This window comes from Chlamydomonas reinhardtii, chromosome 1 (genome assembly GCF_000002595.2).
Source record: "Chlamydomonas reinhardtii strain CC-503 cw92 mt+ chromosome 1, whole genome shotgun sequence".
NCBI lineage: Eukaryota > Viridiplantae > Chlorophyta > Chlorophyceae > Chlamydomonadales > Chlamydomonadaceae > Chlamydomonas > Chlamydomonas reinhardtii.
Genome location: NC_057004.1, coordinates 504,419 through 527,082, shown reverse-complemented (window position 1 = coordinate 527,082; position 22,664 = coordinate 504,419). Strand labels below are relative to the sequence as shown.

General features: G+C 61.1%; 2 protein-coding genes across 2 annotated transcripts; both read right to left on the bottom strand.

The window, feature by feature from the left end:
• Nucleotides 1–15: 15 nt before the first annotated feature.
• CHLRE_01g002861v5 (uncharacterized protein) lies at nucleotides 16–19,267 on the bottom strand. The gene is made up of 61 exons (XM_043058132.1): nucleotides 19,211–19,267; nucleotides 19,005–19,106; nucleotides 18,888–18,923; nucleotides 18,594–18,701; nucleotides 18,068–18,387; nucleotides 17,817–17,947; nucleotides 17,522–17,675; nucleotides 17,229–17,417; nucleotides 17,036–17,097; nucleotides 16,728–16,920; nucleotides 16,332–16,626; nucleotides 16,034–16,216; nucleotides 15,717–15,900; nucleotides 15,444–15,599; nucleotides 15,240–15,318; nucleotides 15,027–15,129; nucleotides 14,426–14,543; nucleotides 14,207–14,259; nucleotides 14,048–14,114; nucleotides 13,798–13,858; nucleotides 13,547–13,644; nucleotides 13,247–13,423; nucleotides 13,001–13,041; nucleotides 12,832–12,868; nucleotides 12,605–12,679; nucleotides 12,389–12,505; nucleotides 12,143–12,202; nucleotides 11,936–12,020; nucleotides 11,791–11,836; nucleotides 11,513–11,618; nucleotides 11,324–11,413; nucleotides 11,122–11,193; nucleotides 10,891–10,969; nucleotides 10,604–10,662; nucleotides 10,394–10,470; nucleotides 9,462–9,552; nucleotides 9,206–9,370; nucleotides 8,508–8,710; nucleotides 8,256–8,390; nucleotides 7,988–8,062; nucleotides 7,850–7,882; nucleotides 7,564–7,753; nucleotides 7,350–7,388; nucleotides 7,189–7,235; nucleotides 7,007–7,063; nucleotides 6,804–6,917; nucleotides 6,472–6,673; nucleotides 6,252–6,334; nucleotides 5,756–6,119; nucleotides 5,605–5,633; nucleotides 5,364–5,499; nucleotides 4,918–5,211; nucleotides 4,614–4,728; nucleotides 4,411–4,478; nucleotides 4,199–4,255; nucleotides 3,961–4,044; nucleotides 3,655–3,789; nucleotides 3,303–3,483; nucleotides 3,031–3,147; nucleotides 2,710–2,894; nucleotides 16–2,581 (listed from the first exon to the last, which is right to left on the bottom strand). Exons 2-61 carry the CDS (start codon nucleotides 19,034–19,036, stop codon nucleotides 1,355–1,357), a joined length of 8,169 nt encoding a protein of 2,722 aa, XP_042928046.1. The 5' UTR covers nucleotides 19,037–19,106; nucleotides 19,211–19,267; the 3' UTR covers nucleotides 16–1,354.
• A 48-nt stretch (nucleotides 19,268–19,315) lies between these two features.
• On the bottom strand, nucleotides 19,316–22,597 carry CHLRE_01g002824v5 (uncharacterized protein). The gene is made up of 14 exons (XM_043058131.1): nucleotides 22,544–22,597; nucleotides 22,282–22,427; nucleotides 22,056–22,153; nucleotides 21,741–21,901; nucleotides 21,434–21,606; nucleotides 21,145–21,305; nucleotides 20,601–20,965; nucleotides 20,456–20,524; nucleotides 20,266–20,332; nucleotides 19,978–20,058; nucleotides 19,790–19,858; nucleotides 19,642–19,665; nucleotides 19,508–19,536; nucleotides 19,316–19,389 (listed from the first exon to the last, which is right to left on the bottom strand). The coding sequence occupies exons 1-8, from the start codon at nucleotides 22,549–22,551 to the stop codon at nucleotides 20,506–20,508; spliced, it is 1,131 nt and encodes a 376-aa protein (XP_042928045.1). The 5' UTR covers nucleotides 22,552–22,597; the 3' UTR covers nucleotides 19,316–19,389; nucleotides 19,508–19,536; nucleotides 19,642–19,665; nucleotides 19,790–19,858; nucleotides 19,978–20,058; nucleotides 20,266–20,332; nucleotides 20,456–20,505.
• Between the last annotated feature and the right edge of the window lie 67 nt (nucleotides 22,598–22,664).

Genomic DNA, 22,664 nt, shown 5'->3' with positions numbered 1-22,664 from the left:
AGTGTCTGTACCCGCCCAATTAGCGGTGAGCGCTGCACCCACGCGCTGCACCTGTTGCGCAGTAAAGTTGTCAAGTCTCAACACGTTGCTTCCGAACCCCCGCCCTCCTGGCTATGGCGACCGAGCGGCGGCAGCAGGGCACAATCTTAAAATGAATGCATCCACGTATCAAGCAGACCGGCGTACTAAGAGTTCACAAACGGGGTGGAAGGACGGCCCATGACGACCGCATAGCAGCCCTGCCTCAAGTGGGGCCGGGCGCCTTCTCAGTCCGTTTCCAATCCGCGCCGAGCGAGTACCAATTTAACTCGTAAAGCTAAAACAAGAAGGCTGTACTAGGGTTTCTTCAACCGCTCAACACTCCCTTTCAACGCTCGACGCCCTAACCGCTCGCACACAGGCCTCGATGGCGCTGATGGCTGGCCAATGTAAAGGCCGCGGTGTCTGTAACCTACCATGTGTCAAGTGCCAGATGCCGCCATCACTGCGCGAATGCGCGGTTGCATGTCAGGAAACTGCCACTGCAACCCCGTACGCCGGTCGGACCTAACGGTAGGTGTGACAGCAGGCAGAGCCCCTCTACAATTACTACCACTTTCGGCACGTTCGCAACAATTTCAGGACGGAACATCCTTCAGGACATTGAATCGGATCACGGTGCACACTATGATAACCCGCTTGCGGTATGCACCAAAACCTGCAAACAAAAAATAACCATCACTATGTATGGGGCCAGAGGCAGCCACCTCCGAGACCAGGAGAACAGGAAAAGGCTGCGGACATATGTATACGCTTTGAATTTAATGACCCAGGCGCTAGACTGGGCACCCACCAGCAGCACTGAACCAGGTGCAGACACACACACCGTATGTACCGACCTCCGGCAGCGATGGCATGCACAGCCGATTCATCAAAATGTCAGGCACGCGCAATGACATGGGCGGCAGTGCATTTAAGCCACCACCGCCGACTTCGTCACACTGAAGGCTCCGCGGCGGCAAGGGGAAACGTAACTGCACCAATGCGATATGATAGTAACATCCATTGTGCAAAAAGGGAGAAGAGCTGCATGCAGTTCGTGTGCATGGTATGATGCTTGGATGCGGGCTTGTTCAGCGAAGATGACGTTGCTTCGTTCGACCACATTGCGGCATTCTCTATGTGTTCAGTGACTTCGACACCCGGCACTTCGTCACTACCTCTCAACACCCCTGCCGCTGCCGCCTATTTACATGCAATAGGCAATAACGATTATGCATCAAAAAAGGACCTTTAGCTCCGCAAGTGCCTTGCCATCCTGCTACACGAGCGCCTCAGTTTTGGGTAATGTCGCGCTGTAATGTCGGGCAGCTGACTACTGCACTACCACAGAGGCCGTAACAGCCGAAGCCGTAGCAACGTTGCGACGACGCTGCCTCCTGGCCCGCCATATGCCCGCCACCGCCGCCAGCGCCACCAGGTTGCCTGCCAGCAGCAGACCCAGCAGCACACCCCGCCCGCCGCCGCCGCTGCTGTTGGCGACACGGGCCCACAGCCAGCTGCTGCCGCTTGCGACACCTGCATCGCCTGCTGCTGCGGCCTCCCCACCAGCAGAGCGCTGCTGCCGTTGCTGCCGCTGCTGCGTCACCATGCTGCGGCGAGACACAGCCGCCACTTGCGGCTGCTGCTCCTCATTGCCAGTGCCCTGCCGCCTGCTGCCGGAGACCAGGGCAGGGGCGAGAGCAGCAGCTGACGTGTCGGACGTCACAGCGGCGGCGGCCACTGCTCCAGCCGCCGCCACCAGCTGCTTGTCCCCATCATACGGCTCTTGCTTGTCTGAGGCAGCGTCAGTGCTTACAGTGCCGGGGTCTGCTGCAGCGCTCTCAGGCTCACCCAGCATACTCTTCAGGGCCCGCTCCGCCACCTGCGCAAGCGCCTCCGCCGCTGCTTGCGCCTCAGCCTGCAGCGACTGCACCGCGCCCAGCCAGGCGCCCGGCAGGCCCTTGGCCCGCGCCTCGGCTGCTGCACGCCTGCGCGCCACCGCCACCTCCTCACTGCTCCAGCCGTCCAGCAGCTGCCGCTCGGGGCTGCGGTGCGCAAACACGCTCCGCACCGGCGCGTACGCCCGCTGCAGCCGCGTGGCCAGGCACGACGTGTTGTCGGCGGCCGCCGCCACCAGCCGCTCCGCCACCCACACCGCGTCCTTGCGCGGCCCGCCCAGACCCGCGTCCTCGCCCGAGCCCACCCTGTCCTCCTCCTCGCTCTCCAGTATGCCGAACGCCTGCAGCTCCACCACCATGGTCGCCACGTCCTCGTCCTGCACCACGCTGCTGGCCACCACACCCGGCGCCTCGGGGCCGCGCGGCCACGGCCCCAGGCACTCGCCCAGCAGCGCGTTCAGCTCTGCCAGCAGGCGGCGGCGCGCGGCCAGGCGCGAGGCCAGCTCCGCGGCGAGGGACTCCTCCGTGTAGTCGCGCAGCGCCAGGCGGTGCGGCAGCTGGTGCGGCAGGCTGGAGCCGGCGGCGCCCGGCCCGTTGGCGAAGAGCAGGCGGCGCACGGTGGTGGGCAGCGGGCCCATGGCAAAGTTGAGGCGGATGGGCGCCTGAGGTGGGGGGGGCAGGGCAGGGTGGGAAGGGAAGGGCGGCGTCAGGCGGCGATCGCACGACATGAGAGCGGATGCAAGCGTGATGCGGAGCACGCAAACCGGCAGCAGCTCGTCTGGACACTCACGTTGGGTGCGAGTGTGCCGGTGACAAAGGTGATGTTGACGGCGCGCGTCTGCACATTGCCCGCCAGGTCGCGCACACCGCCCAGCTGCAGGCTGACGTTCTGGCCGTTGGTCAGCGGCGTGGGGCGGTTGAAGGGGTTCCACGAGAACGAGATGCGCCGGCCCGAGCAGGTGGGGATGAAGTCACCTGCAAATCGTATGGCCAAACGCACAATTGTCTGTTTAAATAATTGTGATACCCATGACATCGCATCATGCATGCACACGTATGCCTACCAGGAGCCAACTTCGCATGCCGCGCACCATACCGCGTCTGACCACACCTGTCTGCTGGCTGAAGGTACGGTTGGCGAGGCCGTCGGCCTGCAAGCCCAGCCACCAGAAGGCGAAGGGCTGCCGGCAGTCCAAGGGCTCACTAAAGTCCACATAGATCTCGTCGCCTGCGGAAATGGAAACCGAGGCGAGAGGTACGCCGCCAGTTTGGAATGTGTGCAAGGATGTGTTCATGCATTGCGGCCCCCTCACACTGTGCACCTCCACCTAGCACGCCAGCTCGTGGCAACACACCCAAACGGCCCCTGGCCCTTCGCCTCACCCGGCAGGTAGGTCATGTCGTAGGGCGTGAGGGAGTTGTGTACGGGCCAGGGCGTGGTGCGGTCCACGTGCAGGGAGATGGGGCTGCCCTCGTAGCGGCTGTCCATGCCGCCGCCCACCAGGATGTCGCAGTACACCACGTAGCGCAGCAGGTAGTCGCCCTCGCTGGTCAGGAACTGCCACTGCGGGGCACAAGGACAGCGCGAGGGCGGGAAACATGATGAACACCGAGTGAGACAGCAAGGTACGAGGGCAAGGACATAAGGCCATCGCAAGGAGCAAAGGCCCCGTGGCCGCATGGCAACGCTCAGTCCTAGCACTGCCAGACATACCCATCGTGCAACCCAACTCACAGCCGGCCATTGGAACGTGGCGAACCCAAATGCGGCGTCCTCAATCTTGGCAAAATTGACAGCGCTCCCGTTGAGGCTTCGCACTGGAGTCCACAGCCCGCCGCTGCTGACCGTGTTCACGTACTCAATTTGAATCTGCAGCGCAAGCACGCAAAACACACACACATGCCGCAGGTCAAGGACTGGGTAAGCCACAGTACGACGCGGCGCGCCTAATGTGGGGCCGCTTGGCCACATCCTGGCCGTCGGCTTGAAGTAAGGTGGAGGACGCATCAGCAGTTGGTGGCATGCTTCACACACACGCACCATGGTAACGTTTGTGGCCAGCCGCGGGTGCGTGGCCCACTTCTGGGTGGCGTAGTTCGGGTTGAAGAGCGTCAGCGTGATGTTCTGCGAGGAGGAGCAAGACAGAAACATGCGGTAAGGAGCACAAGGAAAACAAAGAGGACCACAAAGAAACATGTGTGATGGGTCAAGCGGTATGGCTCATGTAAGCGGGTCAGCTTTCTTACTCGGAGGGTACTGTACTTCAGCCGCTCCTTACCCTCTTGTTCAGGGCATCGGTCGCATTGTAGATCAGGGGCACAGTCAGGGGCCAGGCCTGCACAAGAAACAAAGCGGGATACCGGCAGCCAGAATGGAACATTGAGTGCCATGGTGCGCGGACAGGCTTGGAGCAAAAGAGTTTGTTCTTCACGCTCGTGCGTTTGTGCAGCACTAGGCCCAACAAGTCGCAAACGGCACATGTGCTTGTACCTGGGGCCAGCGGACCTCGGGACACACGCTGTAGCACTTGAGCGTCAGCGGCGTGCGCGAAAACTCGGCTGCAGTGGGAGCAGGACGAAAAGGCAACCACCCCGTCAGTGCAGTACAGGCTGCATTGCAGTGTCCGTCGTGCTTCAGCTGCTGGTCCTTATCACACATGCATGCCTTGCACTAGCCTGGAAGCCACCCCTCACCTGCGTCGCAGGTGCCTGTGGACACGATGTCGACGGCGGAGGTTAGGTAGCGCGGGCCGCAGCGGGCCGTCACAACCGCCTTGGTCTGGGTGGCGATGGGACCGCGCAGCTTGTACTGCAACGACGGAAGAAGTGGCATAATCATGCTTGCCAGAACTCTTGACTTTAGTTTGCCAAGCAACAACCCAACACACTGGAGTCCTAGTAGCCGGTGCGCATCTGTCCACGTTTCAGACGGCTTTGGGAACCCCGCAGGCTGCTGACTCCAGTGCCTTCCCACATCCCTGTACCTATGGGCACCCACCGGCACGGGCTCGATCCAGGGTGCTCCCATGAGCTGCAGCTGCATGTTTGCGTTGTTGGTGGCCAGGTCGGGGCCCAGCTGCATCGCCACCGGCTCGTCGGTGCCGCTCCTGTTCTCGATGAGCAGCTCGTACACGGTGCTGTCGCCCTGCTTGATGTTCTGCTGCACGTTCAGGCCGCCCAGCACAGACACACGCGCCAGCTCGCGCTGCAGCGTGCCGGGCTCGTAGGGGCACTTGCTGCGCCCCGCCAGCAGCTCAAACATGGGCGTGCCGTACGCCGTGTCGGGACGGATCTGCGCAAATGCATGCAGGGCGGGCGGGCGGGATGAGGGATGCGTGTAGGTGAGCAGGTGGCGCTGCCGTGCGTGCGGGCTGACCCGCATGGCAACAAGTAGGTAGGTTCGCTGGCGTGGCCCTCGCACTGCAATGCTCCCGCCGAACGCACCTTGACTAGGAAGCTGTCCCCCACGTCCTTGTCCTCAAAGTGCACCGTCACCACCCGCTCCCGCTCCGTCTCCTGCAGCAGCTGGCTGTTGAACTCCAGCTCGAAGCCGTACAGGTTCTCATCATACGATTCCATCCTGCGCAGCCGATTAACGTGTACATTGTCAGCTTCGCACGATGTTGGACGGCAAACGAACAGCGACCCTGCTGGATGGAATGAACGCATCACCAAAACCACTCACCAGAATCCTGTGCCTCCGCCGCCGCCACCCTGAAGAGAAGGACCAGCAGGTGCATTCAGTGTGTTACTCGCACCAGCACGCCGCCGCTTGTTGGCATGGGCAGTGTACCTATCCCAGTGAGCCCAGCTGCCCGCTCTACAACACAACGTACCTGGAACCCGAACATGTCCTTGAAGCTGATGCTGAAGCCTATCTTGGTGCTGAGCGTGCTGGCCGAGGTGAGGCTGTAGGTGTAGCTGCCGCCTCCGCCACTGAAGGAGAAGGTGTTGAAGTTGGTGCCGTACACCCGGTTCAGCTGGTCCAGCTGCTTGCCCGCCACGATGCCGCCCACCGCCGCCTTCTGGTGCGGCCGCAACACCACGTTGCCCCGGGTGGCCGAGGCGTCCATGTACCTCTGGGTGCGCAGCATCAGGCTCTGCAGCTTCTCCGCGCCCTCGAAGTAGCCCTGCTTCCACACCGGCGACTTCTCCAGCCGCTCCCAGTCGATGGTGCGACCCTCGTACGCCTCCATGTGCCTGTGCGCACGTGTGCGACCAGCCATGGGGGACAGCGGCATGCAGGCTCAAGTAGCTGGTCAGACGTGCAGAGGGCGGGGGGCTCAGCAGTCAGCACTCACTCCGGCAGCGCCCCTGCTATTGCCCACGCACCTGTCCGGGTGGTCGTCCAGGGTGGTGTGCCAGATGCCCTCGATGGTGCCCTGAGTCAGCCCGTTCACGTCCTGCTGCTCCAGCTGCAGATCGAGGCCACGAACACCGCAGACATATAATGTCGGTACCGAACGTACCCTAGCACCCTGCCAGCCGCTGACCAGCCCAAATTACGCAACCTAGCTATTTGTGGCGTTTGCAAAAAGGCCAGATGCTGTACCTGGTAGGACGGCAGCTCCTCCTCGCGTTCCGTCGCAAGAGCATTGAGGTCGTTGTAGACCTTGAGGATGTTCTGCCAGCCCGCCATGCCCTCCTTCAGGTTGTTGATGACGCTGGGGTTCTGCGCCGCCGCCGCTTTGGCCTGCTCGCCTGCCAACCGCTTCTGCAGCTCCGGCACGACCACGTTCTTGATGTGCCACACGCTGCGAGGGCGTATACGCGATTTGGAGGGCACCTGGTCAGTGCTGTGCTTGTGATGGCAAGCACGCCCGCCCGCTCCTACAGGGCCAGCAGCAGCAGCCCGCCGCCGCCGCCTGCTCTGCCGCCACGCACCTGTGCCAGGCAGTGCCATGCGCGTCCTCGCGCACGTTCCAGCCGGGGATGCCCATGGTGGCTGTGGGTGTGCAGGTCTTGGTGTCGAACTGCAGCCGGTCCTGAAGCGTGAACCTGCGGACAGGATAAAGAGATAGCCCTTAGCATGAGCCCGCAGCGATCCCGGCTCTGATACCCCACCCCGCCTGCACCCCAGCACTGACATGATGGCGAAGGTGGGCGCCAGGATCATGTCGGCGTCGCCACCCACCAGCTCCGGCCTGTGGGGCGGGTGTGCGTGCATGAGCAGAGCAGGTTGGCGGCATGCATGCCAGGGCAGGGAGCTCTGCTGCATGCACTCCAGGTGAGGCAGGTGAACAACGCACCCGGCCCGGCCCCGACTCACGTGCTCTCCTTGGGAGTGGAGAAGCCCTCCGCGCGGGTGATGGTAAGCTGCGTGTACAAGGGAGACGCATCGCAGCGCATTAGAAACATTGCAAAGCCAAGGGCCGCCCTTGAGCTCCCCTGAGAGGCGGCCTGCCTCTGGGTCTGGTTGCTGCACCCCACCTTATAGGAACTATCTTCCTCCTCATCGTTGTACCAAGCCTGCGGCGCAGAAGTCAATGTTGTCAGCTGGCTGTGCGTATGCGACTGCATCCTTAACAGCAACCCGTAAAAACTCCACAATCTGCTTGCTTGCATACGGCATTGTCCATAAGAATACCGCTGCCTCATCTGGGGGTAGGTAGTGGCGGCAGTATGTGCACGGGTTCGGCCTCACCTTTTCAGTCACGATGCCAGCCTGGCCGCGGTCCCGCAGCAGTGGAGCGCACACGCTCACTCCAAGCCCAGCGCATTGACCCATGTCAATGTCAAACCCGATCCCAAGCGTCGACTTGGCGCACTGTGGCTGAATTGCGTCGAGCCCCGATGGGTTGAGTTCAAAGTCCGGTGCTTCTGACCGGTAGTACCTGCGTGTGCGTTTAGCAAGTACGAGCAGTGTGATGAGGTTTCCACATGCATGTACGGCATGACAAGTGGAGTACCCCGCCGGTGCAAGCACTTACTCTGGGACAGCGCTGTCTTTGCCTTTCACGGATCTTCACCATGCAAAAATGGGTAAAAACGGCGTGGGTGAGGCAAGTCAGTTGGCGGTCGCCGTTCCCATGCAGGTGAGTAGGCAGCCGCAATGGTGGTCCATTTACCTTGAGCCTGGCCCCATAGAGTACGGGTCCTTGGAAAAGGCGACTGTGAGTGCCCGCAGGTTCACATCAAGTGGCCTGCGTGTCCACACATACTTGGGCTCAACACCGTAGGCTTGGTAGCAGAAGACAATCAACAACTAAACGCTGCAACCAAGGTGTGGCGGGGGTGTTGTTGCAAGCAACAGAAAGGCTGCACTGGAGGTCATTAAGCATCCGCCCCAAACCCAACCCTTGATTACAACACGAATGTGCCCTTGCTTGCCCTTACCGAGAGCTCGCTGCCATTTCTTTTCCAAACTCGTCCACCCTCTTCACCAGAAGCGCCATCAACTCCTCCGGGCGGGCCTCATCCATGTCCAGCATCTGCTCGAGACCCGCCAGCACCAGCTCCGGGTCCACGTCACTGCACGTGTGTGGCACAGGCACAAAACACCTGTCACTGCGTCTGCACTCAGGAACACGCGTGCGCCTGTGTGCGTGCATGCGTATGTGTGTATGTGCGTGTGTGATTAGCACTCACGCGTCAGCTTGTTTGAAGATCTCTTCAATCACCCCTTTGACTTTGTCTTGGACTTGCTGGCCAGAAGCTGAGCTGGGCAGGTCGGCCCCAAGCTCCCTCCATGTGAGCGCACCACCTCGTCCCTGCTCCAGCTTAGCAGGGTCGGCAGGACGGTCATTATCACTGTCGTAAGCGCTGGCTCCGTCATTTGCACTGGTCGCATACTGCATGCACGGGGAAATGTCGATGGCGGAGGACAGCGTCAGTGGCGCTGATGAGTACGGTACAGAGAAACTGATGGTTTCCGCTTGAGCGCAGCGAGTTGTCGGAAACCAAGGTTTCCGGCGCTCGGAGTGGTCATATTTTCGGGCCCCGAAGGGGCGTGGCGTGTGTTTGTTGATTGGGGTCCATGCGCTGCATGGGCGGTGGGCCCGGTTTAGTAGCGGAGCACGGGGTCGCGCTCACTACTTTGTGAGTTTCCTTCTGTCAGTACTGATGACCGTCGTCCCTGGCTGCGCTCTCTGCGTGGTCACACGGCTGTTCGGGCTCGCCGTCCCAACGGCGCACGAAGACCGCAGTTCCCTGCTTGCAGGTACCCTCTCCAGCGGCGGAGACGCCCTCACAACTTGTACCACGACGCAATGCATGGAAATGACAAATGCAGAAACACCACGCACCTAGCTATCCAATCATGCCAGCTAGACAGCACACAGACGCACCTTATAGCCTCCCTTCAGGAGCTTAAACAGATTGCGCTCAGAGGACTTGAGCACATCACCCATGGTCCTCTTGATGTTGCTCATGGAGAAGAGTTCCTTGACCCGGTTGATGCGCTTTCTGAAGAAGCCTATCTTCAATTTCTCTGTGGGCATTAACTCCGTGAGCTGCACATCCGCAAGCAGAGTCACAGAACATAGACGATTAGACCAAGCGCATGTATGTTGATGGGGTCAGAGGTACAGGTACAGCACTCACCGAAGCCGCATATTCTGCATGCTTTGCCATGCCTTTGGCAAGTTGCTCAGGACTACGGGTGAACTTGTACGTTGGTAGTGCATTCAGCAAACTGCAACGGCAAAGAAGGCAGGTAGAGAAGAAAGCGGCAACAACTCAGCATGCTGCAGTGACACATATATACATCAAATAAACATCAATTGCAATAGGTAGGTAAGAGCAAACCGTGCATGCGTCAATCAAGTGACTTCACAATCAGCAGAACTCCACTCCACGCACGCACGCACATCAGCCGCAGCGCCAACGCTCACCCACACCCATACCCAATCACACGCACTGGCGCAAGTCCCCCTCCCCCGCTCCCTCCACCGCCAAGGCCCAGCACGCGCGCTCACGAGCCCAACATGAACGATGTTCACTGTGTCATGGCCACGCATCCATCCTTGCCATCTCTACCGGTAATTCTTGATGGGCAGCGTACCAAGCAACCGAGCGCAACACACCAACCCATCCTCCCAGCCGCCGCCCCCGCACCGTTCCAATCACCAACCACCAAACCCACCCAACCCCACTCAACACCCATCCACATTAATTCTTACTTACTTCTGCAAGCATCGACGCGTTCCAGAGAAAAGGCCGACGGTTGCGGCGGCGAGGAAGAAGAGGTGGGCACGTAAGAGCAGAAGTAATGGACACGGATTCCAAGCAAAACAGCAGTGCGTGGCAAAGGCCCAGGCAAGTGGTTCCCCAATCCAGGTGCACACAAGACCAACCGCAGTACTCATCAACACTCACCCACTGTAAGCATAACCGCGGCCAGTGGCATGCAGGGATGGAGCACACAAGGGGCGGTTTAATTGCATGCGTGTCAGGGCGGGTATGCTGGGCTCACAGTCACACACAGCGGTATGTAGGAGGCCTACTCGCAGGTAACGGAACACGTGCCCCCTCACTTCACACGCACCGGCAACGCTTTGGTCAGGATTTCTTTTTCGTTTGGTCCGCCGCATGTGAGGTGGTCGTGGTTGACCTGTCGGTGCGCGTCGAACGATCGAAGTAGATTAGGGAAGCTCAAAGGCTACAAAGATGCAGCATGTCCCGACTTGGCTGGGCAGAGTAGGCCGGTGACCATGCTCCCTTCACCACCATCTCGCTCTGCTCACCATGGACAGCTTCACAGCTGTGGAGATGGAGCTGTCCAGCGTGGCGTAAGAGCGGTCGCCTGTTTGGAGGGAGAGATGGAAACATTTCTCGGGGCCGTTGAATTGTAAGAAGCAAGGGAGGCAACTGGCATGGATGGACCACGCGTGTGCGTTCGCGCGTGGGCATTTAAGACGCTCTGTGTTTGCGTGAATGGCGCAATACACCTCCTACATGGTACATCTGCAAACACACGCACCTGCGCGCGCACACGCACACACTCTTTCATTCCCGCTGCACAGCCACGCACCTGGTGGGTCGCGAAGAATGAGCAGCGGCACGGGGATGGGCACCTCGATGTAGCCCGTGCCCAGCCGGTCCTCCGTGCCCTGTGTGTATGTATGTGTGTGTGCGGCGGCGACCAAGCGAAGTGGCGGGCAAGGTTCAGCCAGGCCCCTTCCGACGAGAAATGGCCCGCCAATCAAGCAATCCGGCAATTACGCAACCACACACACGCAACACGTACACTACGTACACGCACCTCCACGATGGAGTAGAGCAGGAAGGAGCGCGAGGGCCAGCCGGTGCTTTCCGCCACAATGGACAGCGGCGACTGCAAGCAGGCAGGTGGATGCGGTGGTGGGTTCAGGCGTACGCTACATGTACGGTATACGCTTGCCATAACCAGGTCTCTGCACGACTAGATACGCACCACCAATTCCGGCTCCATCCCCGCCCCTCACCGAGTATGCCGTCATCGCCCCGAAGTTGATGGCGAGCGGCACTAGGTCGTACATGTACTCGGAGGTGTTGGTGATGGTCTGATAGTCCACCTGGGGATGGCAGGGCGGTAACACATGGGATCAGGGGGCGAGGGTGCAGACTCGCGCTGAACGGCATACTGGCATGCATGCGGGCCGCGCGCCGCTTACCTCATTGCTGCACCCGCGGTTCTTCACGCTGCACCTGTTGGTCTCCACCTCCCCGCTGATGCTGTCCTGCATGAAAATGCTGGCTGACACGTTGTCGCACCGCAGCCTTCACAGAATGGGGGGAAAGGGCGGTGCGGGATGTTTTTTGGTGCCAGTTACATTAGGCATGCAGGAGCGGAGCAGCAGAGATTGCCAACCAAATCTCCGCTACCATTACGGCGACTACGCCACGCCTGGTCCCAACACGACAGCATGCGTTTCCCGCAGACCCTGTTCACCTGCCGTACTGGCCGAAAAGCCGCATTCGCATCTTGTACTGAGCACCTGCGGTACGAGCGAAGCGTTGTACATGGCGTGCCAGATGCCATCAGCCACACGACAGGGAGCGCAGCTCGAACAGGCGCCTTTCTACCCAGCACTCACCTCGCCTCAGCAGCACCACGTCCTTGCCCACCAGCGCGCTGTCGGGCGGCTGGAAGGCGTCGTACACGGCCTTGATGGCGGCCGCCTAGGCCAGCGAGCAAGTGGCGAGCAAAGGGCGGACATTCAAATGCGACAGCATTCGGAGCACTTCTGTTGTAACGGCCGCCGTGCCCGAGCAAGCAGCCGTCCCACGTGCCGTTTGCTTACCGATGTGGTTCCAGCGCACTGGCGTGTGAGGCTCATGTCGCCGCAAAGCACAGCATTGCCCTGCATGCGCCAAATGCATTCGCCAAACCGTAACGCAACAACTAAGTGCCAACCCCTCATTCGGGGATCGCGCCATGGTACACGGCCGCACCAGCTGTTCAAGCCTTTGTAGCGATGGCGAACACACACAAAGCAATCATACCCTTACCCTGTCCCGGCGCACCCCAAGCAAGCAACCATACCCACCTTGACGTTGCGGCACACGTCGACCTCAATGTCATTCGGCGCCAAGAACTCCCAGGTCAGCGTCGTGGGCGGCGCCGCGGAGTCGGTGTTCGCACTTAGGTTGGCAAATTTGGAGATCTGCGCATTGGGTGAAAACACTGGCATGGTAAGCTGCTGACGTTTCTAGTAGTGTTGCCCGGGCTTCCTTCCCATCTGCACCGTGTTGGACATCCGCACCTGGTTGGTAATGAGCAGGTACTGAAACACGGCTTGCGTGTTGAGGTCTGGGATGGGGTCCTTCACGTCCACGTACTGTGCACCGGCAAGGGCAGCAGTATGCAGGCAGGAGTTAGCCCCTTGCACATGCGGACGGCGGGGCAGCCATGGAGTAGGCACGCAGCCAGTCGTCAAAACACTTCGTCCACACAATTCCCAGCCGTTGCCGCCACGCGCGCCCACCCCACCTGCACCTCCCAGGCCAGGGCAGGAAGGACGAGGTCGCTGTGGGAAAGCAGCCATGGACGACGGCATGGTTAACGCAAGGCAAGTAACGGTATCAAGGATGCAAGTGGTATACGGAGCGAATTCCAAGCGACAGGCAAAGCATCAAGTTCGAGGTGGCATCGCACTCACGTGTACGGCTGGGCGGGGTCCAAGTCAACGCGGCGATATAGCTGCATGCATTCACGCGTGTACAAGAAAGGTTAATGGGCATTCAGATGGGAAAGTTCACGAAGGCTCGTGCGGAGACACGCTGGCCGGGCGACAGAAGCCTTCACAGTATGTGCCTCAACCCCCATGCTCAACCCCTGTACAGCTCGGTCTATACCGCCAGACTAACCCCAATGCCGGCCCGCCCCACGCAAAGCACGCACGCACCGGTCGCTGGCCGCTCTGGTCCTCGCACTGGTAGGCCGTGAACTGCAGCTGTGGCTTGCCCAGCGCGTAGCGGCACAGCCCGCCCACCAGCCCCACCCGCAGCGTGCGGGTCTGCGTGTTCCGGATGTCAACGTCATACACCGGCGCCATGATCTCAAACGCGCCCGTGTCCTCGACCTGAAGCAGCCAACGTGAGCCAGGCGCAGGGCATGAGCGGTTAGGAATGCATCGCGCGAGTGCGCTTCCACGGTGCGCTTCCCTAGAGTCATCTGCCCATACCACCTGGCCCACGGGACCCACCGGCAGGCCGCCCGGCATGTTGATGGCGAAGGAGTGGTTGCCGTACTTGGCGGTCAGCCGCACGTACGCCCCGATGCCCGCCACCACCAGGAAGGAGCCTGCGGTTGGATGTGAGAGAGCATGTCATTCCTAGCATCTGTAGGGCGGCCTTGCCTTTATGTGTTGGGTTTCAGCAACAATACGCGCGATGCCATTCGCCAGCTGCCCCACAGGCTGCGTTGCGCCAGCTACTTCCTTGCTTGGGTACCTACCATCAGGGTCAGAAGTGGCGCAGCTGATCGTTACGTTGTCACGGTGGTTCACGGCGCACACCTGCGCAGTGCCACACACAAGCTGTTAGCCAGAAACCCGCCTCCAGCAAGACAGTCCAGTGGACGGAGTTAGGTATGTAACAAGAACATAAATCATTACACCTTTCCAGCCAGGGCGTGGGTTAAGGGAGCCGACGGGGTAAGGGGGGTCCAGTCCCCATAACCCGCCTGCTGCCGAGTCAAGTATTACCTGGGCGTCGCGGATCGGACAGCCGCGTGGCTGATTGTAGCCCGAGTTGGCGGGCGTGCCCGGCCATCTACACGTGCAGTTTGAGGACCGCCAGGAAAGTCAGGATGCGCCCGCAACGTTACACAAGAGCTGCATGTCAAAAGGAGATTACACACGTACCTAACAAAGCCCGCAACGGGAAGTGACGTCTCATCCAGGATACGGACACCCTCCTGCAGGCCAGTTAGCAACATGTATGGCAATACCAAGGAAGGCTCAAGCTTGCTAGGTAGCTGAGCCAGTGTAATCGGGCACGGGCACATACCACGATGTCCATACGCAACCCGGTGATGCTGCTGCAGCTCAGGTAGTATGCAGGCGTACCGTGCACGACCTTACCTGTACTTGCAGGTGTGCCAGCGCCAGCGTCTGTGCCGCCCCCAGGCGGTTGTTGATGGAGAACTGGTGTGGGATGATTCGGCCGCTGCGCAGCTTGGTGCGCGAGCTGGCGGTCAGCCTGTCAAATTTAGCAGGCACGGGAGGGGTCGTCGTGCCGCGGATGGACACATACAGCGCGAGCCATTCAAATTGAGGAGCAACCCGTTAGTAGGGGAAATACTTGCATCGACAGCTGATTGCGCTGTAACATCCACCCTGGCGCAGAACGCTCTAGCTCCATTCTTGTCGTCGACCGATGGCGACAGCCATATGGTCCATGGCCTTGCTATCGTTTGCATGCGTGTTAAAGACCACCTACTGACATGGATACCACATAATCCATGCTATATGGCTACATGTTCGTGTGTATTGGTCCAAACGAGGAAAGCTCACGGACCGCTATCGGACCGCTATATATGAATCGCTACGAAACGTGATATTTTACGACACTGTATAAACGTATTTTGCTGTTATGCCAGTCTGATTCTGGTACCCCATCGGCAGCACCACTGGCAGCCCCGACCATCCTGAACTTCGCGACTCAACCCCGCCCGCCGCGCACCTGATCAACTGGTTGACGCAAGTCTCCGGAGCGACGATGGGGTCGCAGTTGGGCACGTTGGTCTGCAGCGTCAGCTCGTAGCGCCCACTGTCGTCCGTAATGCCTGTGTGTCGCGGTGCGCGTGCACGATGGGAGAGGATGTCACTCGGCAAGTCACGCACTCGGTCACACCCGTTCTACTTAGCAATTAGCCATTGTTGCTCACAAACTCACCGCTGACCACGTATGGACTGCCAATCAGGCGGGCAGTCAGGCGAATGCCAGGTGCGGGCGTGTCAAACTTGGTTCGGACCTGTGTTTCAAGACACAAGCATGCACAAGCGGCACACCGTTGGGAGAGGTACAACAAGCATCATGTGAATGGGGCGTCTACGCTTCTGCGCTACGCAGTGCGTATCTGTTCATTCTACTCCTCACCTCGCCGGTCAGCCGGCCTGCCCACTGGATTGTCACGTCGCGGCACTCGGGCTGGGACACGAAGCGGTCGGGGTTCAGCGGGTCGCTTGCGTTGAGGAAGTAGGCCGAGGAGGCGGCGGATGCCACCACCACACAATAGCGATAGGTCAGGCCGACCTGCGAGCGCATCCAAAGCCACATGGGGTTGAACTCGCTCTCAGTTGCTCTGCGTCAGCATGCACGTGCATCTCAAACCAGCCCCACTACAAAGATCCTTCCCGAAGGCCTTCCTACCTGCAGGTCATCTCGGACGATGTCCTCGTCGATCTCCGTCTTTGAGGGCCGGTACTGCGCGCTGCACTCCAGCCCGATGGACAGCTGCGCCACGGTGGTGGTGTTGAGCGGCAACCCCGTGAGCGGGTTGATGAGGCTGCGGGTCACGGACACGCCCGCCTCGCAGGCGCTGCCCACCACCCAGCTGCAGGCGGCGCGAAAGACGTGGCCGCACAGAGGGGGCGAAGAGTGAGGTCGCGAGTTGATGAGGCAGGGCTGTTGATCGGAGTGAGATTGGCCCCAACCCCAGGCAGGCCCACACCGCACCACCCGCGCACCTGATGGCGATGGACTGGAATTGCTGCGCCACTGTGAGGTTGACGGGCTGGCCGCCGGGGTTGTCGGGCGTGCAGCCGCAGGAGGAGGTGGCGTTGGTGAAGGAGGGGTCCGAGGCGGACGCCGACTCAACGTCCGTCCATGTCGGCAGCGCAGGCGTTGACAGGTCCGTTCGCAGGAACGCCCTGCAGACGGTACGATGGTGATGCGGCATTGTGGCGCCTGCTTCTCTCCGTCCCGCATTGGGCGCGTCGCGCACTGCATGCCCGAGCCCCCGGGCCGCATGCACCCCGGTCGCACCTGTACTGGAAGGGGTAGCCGGCCGCCAGGTTCTTGACGCGGTGCACGGGCACGGGCTGGCTGGCGGGACACACGTTGTCGGCGCTGTTGGCAAAGAATCCGGGGTAGAGCAGCGGGTCGGTGGGCGCCTCGCGCAGGTCGCTAAAGCCGCGGACCTGGCCGTACAGGTTGTAGTTGACGCCCCAGTGGTCCAGCGTGAGGTCGCCGTCGCCCACGGTGATGAACGCCTCGCGAGCGCTGGCGTGCACCACGTAGCGCGGAGTGACGCGGCAGGACTCGTCGCAGATGCGGGTGCCTGTGCAATGTGCGGGGGTGCGGGGTGCATTTGGGTCAGGCTTGGTACCGAGAAAGTTAAGCATGCAAGGAAGGCGCGGCTGCTAGGCACTGTTCACGCACCGTCCACGCCCATGTCGCATTCCTCGCGCTGCCAGATGGGGATTCCGTCGCCGCACATGCGGACGGACATGGAGGGCGTGATGAGGGTGTCGGCGTCCGGCCCGGCCTGCAGGACAGCCTGGCTGGGGCTGGGCTGCTGCAGCGCTATGATCGAGGCGCCGTTGTCCCAGGGGCAGTTGGTGGCCACAACCACCTGCAAGTACGCACAAGTGTATATATATGAGGTTGCACCAGAGGGAGTGATTAGCTCCTCAGCCACGAGCGGTCACCACAGTGTGAATGGGCACCCCGCCCGGTCTGCCACTCACATCAGGCAGGCCGTCGCCGGTCACCTCCGCCAGCGCCACATGCTGGGGTGCACCGCGCACATCTGTGGTCGGGGGCCAAGGAGGGCGTGTGTTAGGTATGCATATACTGGTGCATGCTCGCACGTGCGTGCGGGCTCCCGGAAGTCACAGGAGCACCCCGTGAACCACCAGCACGGCGCGCACGGTCGCTCACTGGATGACATGCACAGCACCGCAAAGCGCGAGCTGCAGGCCGCGCGGCGCAGTCGGGGCGGGCGGGCGGAGGTGTCCAGGAAGGCGCAGGCGGCGGTCTCGTTGCCCACACGGTCAGGGTCGTCCAGCCAGCCAGGCGCCAGGCCGTTCGCGGTCACGTCCAGGTTGGCGATGGACCAGTACGGCGAGTCTGGCGGGGGAGCGAGGCACGGGAGGCAGGAGGTTTGACACGCCGTCCCTCAAGTAAGGCAGGCACCGCGAGACCACCAGCTGCTGGCGTGCGCATGGGCGCACCTGGGGACAGGAAGTCTCCGGCTCCAACCCATACGTTCGGCGCGTCGCCCTCCGCGCGCGCGGCAACGTCAGCAAAAAAGTTCAGGTCTTCTAGTGTGTAGATGGTCGCCAGGGTCCCGGGCGCGCCAGGCATGAACTGGCACATGGCCTGGGCCTGTGTGCGTTTTGAGGGTACGCATTTGCATGGGAGGTGCCGGAAATGGAAGTGGGGCCACAGCCATTTGTACACAACAAATATCACGAACGCATGCACTCTCATGCTTGCAACGCCGCATGTGCGCGCTTACGCACGCACCTGCATGAAGCTGGCCCTCAGGGCGGGGTCGGTCAGGAGCGTGTACACGTAGGCGCCCCGGGCGATCTGGTACGACACCGACTGGCGCAGCTCGTACAGCGACCGCACCGGCAGCGGCCCCGCCGCAGGCCCTGGAGCGGCGATGGCAAGCAAAGGCGGAGTACGCACGGTAAGAGGCGTGTTGTGAAGTGGCTGTGCCGTCGTATGCACATTAATTGGGCGTTTCTTATGATCCATGTCAGAAGCCGCACCTGTTGGCGTCGCCGAGGAAAGCGCAGCACGGGTGGAGCGGCACAACGGCCGCATCCTCGTGGCGTTGCAGTTGCTAGCCAGGGCAAACATGGCCTGTGCTTGCGTGCTGAAGACAATGGATGCACACTCCGGGGAAGACTGCAATCCCGAAAACATGTACTCGCTGGGAACCCAGTACTGGGATGCAGCGGAACTGCCGTTGGCCACAAGCACAAGCTTGTTCCCAAATGTGTCGTAAGAAACTGCGTTATAACCCGACCACATCTGTATGACCGGCTCGCCATAGGCCGCTTGCGCTTGAACCCAGTGACTGGCAGCCCTGTTGTGGGAAATGGGAGCATGGCGATTGCACAACGGGCTTGCTCAAGGAAGCTCTGGCTAATGGAAGATCCGTGTAAGTGGTCACTAGTTACAAGCCCCTTGTCGATAGCGTACGGTATCCGCGCGTCGGCCAGCACGGCGAGTTGAAGGCCCTACGTACGTCCCAACAGTGCTTTGGCAAACATTGACACTCTTCCCCCTTACCGCGCAACCGCCAAGTATTCAGAGCTCGAGATGAAGTCTGCTAGGACGCTTTGGCCGTTGCCCTCGCACCAGGCCTTGGCCTCGTTCCACGTCAGAAGCGTCCCGTACCTGCACAACAGGGCCCGCCCAACGTCATCAGCAAGTGCGGCACTCGTAATAGGGGCCGGCTCCGCCCCGGAATACGGTACCGGTTTGATTGCTAGATGAAGACTACCGTATGTGGGAATTATGCGCTGCTGGCAGTGACTGCACCAGACGAGCGATTACGATAGATGATGGAAGAACGCTACTCACAAATTGTAGTGGACCCCAGACACGGTGACAGCGAGCCTGGATGGGGGCAACACGGGTGGGCAGGATGAGCATCCAAAACAGCAGTAGATGGGGCAGAAGCAAGACTGCTGGGCTTACTCAAGCAGGGCAGTATCACGGTTGGGTGGCATGACGGGAGATGGCGGCTGCGGTACCATGCACAGATACGACGGCAGCTGGACGTCGCAGGGCAGGTCGTTCCTGCAGAGTAGTGGCGATTTGCGGCATTAGATGACAGGCATACATAACATGCATTGGCCAGCAGCAGTGTCATTTGTACTGTACGTCTTTTTACCCCGCCGCACCAGATGTTACGCTGTCGCCGCCACTGCTCCTTCTCAGCTTCGCTCAAGCTCGCATACGTGAAATCAATCAGAACCTGCTGCGCAATGGCGAGCCCAGTGCTGCTGTCCAGAAGGCCTATGTTGCTAAACAAGCTGCTGGAAGCATACTCTCGGAACCCGGCATCCTCGCGCAGGTACACCTGTCAGCGTGCGCATTCACGCATATGCTTATAAATTGGCAGCTAGCAATACCTGTTCTTGCCGCTGGTCCAGCACAACAGCAGGCACCTGCCAATGCCAGCAGCACCCCGACCTCACCCGGCTTTCAACACAGTTTTCCCGATTGCCTGCACGCGTACAGTTCACATGGGCAACATGGGTAACAAGAAATGTGTGGATCGTGACGGGAGAGCGTGGTACAGTTGCACACATGCATCCCGACACATACGTACCGTTGTCATTAGGCTCATTCCGTCCTGTTGTTGGTACGGCAACGCATGGCATGGGCGTGAGTCAGGCCCTCGCAATCGTATACCTTACACAGCAGGTTGCAAAGACATACCGTATTTGGATTTGGTGCGGCCGCGTTCCCGTACTCACCCCAAGCCGTCGCAGTCGGAGAGGGCAGGCTGCCCGAGGTGTAACGGAAGATTTGGCGGTCATCAGGGTCTGCAGTAGCAAAGTGGGACAGGAGCATGCATGCTTACTTTGTGCATGTCGTGCTGATGACATTCCGTACCTCACGTCCGTGCCCGGCGCCCAGCCAGTGCCAACCGAAATTTACATACCTCGGCGGAGGCCCATCCAGTAGGGCAGATATGATAAAGAGGTGCGGCCTTGTGCGTATTGGCGGATAGTATCGGAGATGGCTGCGCGGAAGTTGGGGTGTGGGCCAGAATGATGCGCGTCATGTCAAGTAACCCATGGAACCTCTATAATTATCACGGTAAGCAAATCTTCCCATCTACGTCTCAGGTGAGCTGTCGTCTTGGGATGTAGCCCCAGTTGAGTTTCTACGCATTGGCCCCTGGCGTATGTATGATACCGCCGCGGTTGGGCACCATCTGTATGCTCACCCATGTACTCGCTAAACGTTGCAAACTCCGCAAGGCGGCCTCCAAGCTTGGCACAAGCTCCCGCAGCCTGCAAGCAGTCATTGCATGCAAGTAACGGTTACTGCTTGAGCAAGTCTACATTAAGGTGGCACACCATCCGGACACCCTGCGGACTCTTGCACACAAGGTGTTGCCATGTTAGCCGTCCTACCGTGGCCCAGTCGGTTGCAGGGCCCCCTGTCCCTCCAAACAGCATGTACGTCATGCGGCCGCGGACAAACTCCAAAAGCGAATTCGGCGTGCCGGCAGGCGGCGGAGAGGGCGGCGGAGGCGAGGGCGGCAGCTGCACCCTGTGCGAGGCCGGCGGACCGTTCCACTGCTGGCCGCGCTTGCAGGCAAAGGGTGCAATGGCGGCGCCGCAGCTTGCCAGGCCGACTGCGAACCCGCCGCCCGGCAGCGGCTTGAGCATCCCGCAGGCTCCGGTGGTGTCGCCTGCGGGAATGGAGGCGGCGGCGTCCAGGCCGCGCGGCAGCTGCCAAGTTGACAGCGCAAGCGAGTTGGAGTCGGCAGCGGTGGTGCGCCAGCCCATGCGCGGCGGGGTGTCGGCACTCAGCGCCGTCCACAGCCCGGTGCCGGCATTGCCGCTCAGGTTGGAGGCGGCCACCCAGGACGACAGCCACGACTCCTCGCCCGAGTTGAAGTACCACATCAGGTCCTGGCCCTGAGGTGCCAGATAGAAGGGGCAGCCGCAGCAGGAGGGAGTGAGAGCGTGACGGCGCCCGAGGATGCTGCAACCCACTGCCCCGGCTTTGTAGCACCATCTCCCGCTCGGGCTGCTCGTGTGTGTGTGGGAACCAGTCACCCCAGTAGTTGCAGCAGTGCCCCCAGCAGACAACTCACCATCCAGCGGCAGATGCGCTGTGCGTCGTACCAGGACACGGAGTGCGCGGGGAAGAGCGTCACGCGCCAGGAGCCGAACGCGGCACTGCCCAGCGCGGAGGCAGGCACCACCCGTTCCTCGCCGCGGGTGATGTCAGACAGGCTGTCGTCCACAATTGTGCCTGCGTGCGTTGACATGGGGTTTGTTTTGTTGTGAGCCCCATCTTGATAAGTTGTCATCATTTCTTGCCAAGTCACAACCGTGCAAGTAAGCGCGGCTGCACGTAAGCTTCACACCCTGCTGACTCACTGGTCTCGCATACGAAGGCGAACTGGTTGGCGTCGCAGCCTCCCGCCTTGAGGCTACCGCGCCAGGTGCCGTTGACTCGCTCCAGGCGCAGGTAGCCGCAGTTGGTGGGCGCCCAGTCCCAGTCCACCACCACCTCCAGCCCGCCATAGCGCAGGTGCGTGCCGTCCACCCACCTACAGCAGGATGCGTGTGCGGGTGTGTGTTGCGTTCGTGTACGGGGCGGGGGCGCATGAAGTGCATACCGTATCCCTGGCGTCAAGGCCCCAGCAGCAACGCCCGACCCGCACAGCCCTCGACATGTGCGCACCTGAAGATGGGGTCCTGCGCCATGTACAGCCCCACCCACACCGCCTGCCCCGCCAGCTCCGAGGCCACGCCCAGGTTGGTCGCCAGCAGGGCGGTCAGGTCGGCCACGTCTTGCGCGTCCTCCAGCACCGCCAGGTGGCCGCCGTGCAGCGTGCACAGGCGCTGGGCGTGGGGGCGAGCGAGATGCGGAGAGGGAGGCATGAAGCAGCAGCAGGGAGGGTTGGGAGTGGCGTGAGGAACGGACGTTGTGCGTGTCAGCGAGGGCGTTGCCAAAAACACACGGCTGTGGCCTCCTCCCCCTCCTCCTCCTCCTCACCTGGGCGCCGTTCCAGTCGGTGGGCTTGGTGAACACCCGGTACTTGGAGTCGCGCACCAGAGAGGTGAGCCGCGGCGTCCAGCCCAGGTCAGTCAGGCCTGGTGGGGATACGGCACGGATGGCGGCGGGGTTTGGGTGAACCGAGGTGGTGGAGCAGGACACTGCCCCAAGCCTAATGCCGCCGCCGCCCCTAAGCAAACCACCCAGTACTGCCGTCCCTGCCTACCCAGCCTGTAGCTGACGGGGTCCAGCGCGGCGGTGCGCATGCGGGTCTCGCTGGCGGCGCAGATGGCGGCGATGGCGGTGTTGCGGCCTAGGCTGAACACCGTGGACGTGGAGCCGGCGGCCTCAGCGGCCTGGACCGACTCCAGGCTGCGGGGGGCGGGCGGCGGGGCAAGCACAAGCGACAGGGCGTCAGCATAATAGCGCCAGCATTCAATCGAAGGGGCGGCAAAAGCAATGTGCTACCAGTTGTAGCGCACACCCACTTGAGCATCTGCCCGGTCAGCGCACGTGCGCAGCGGCAGGTGGCTAGGGTGGAGGAGGTGTTGGAGTACAGCACCGCCAGCGCAGGGGAGGTGTAGGGCGAGGTGGTGCGCACGGAGCCCA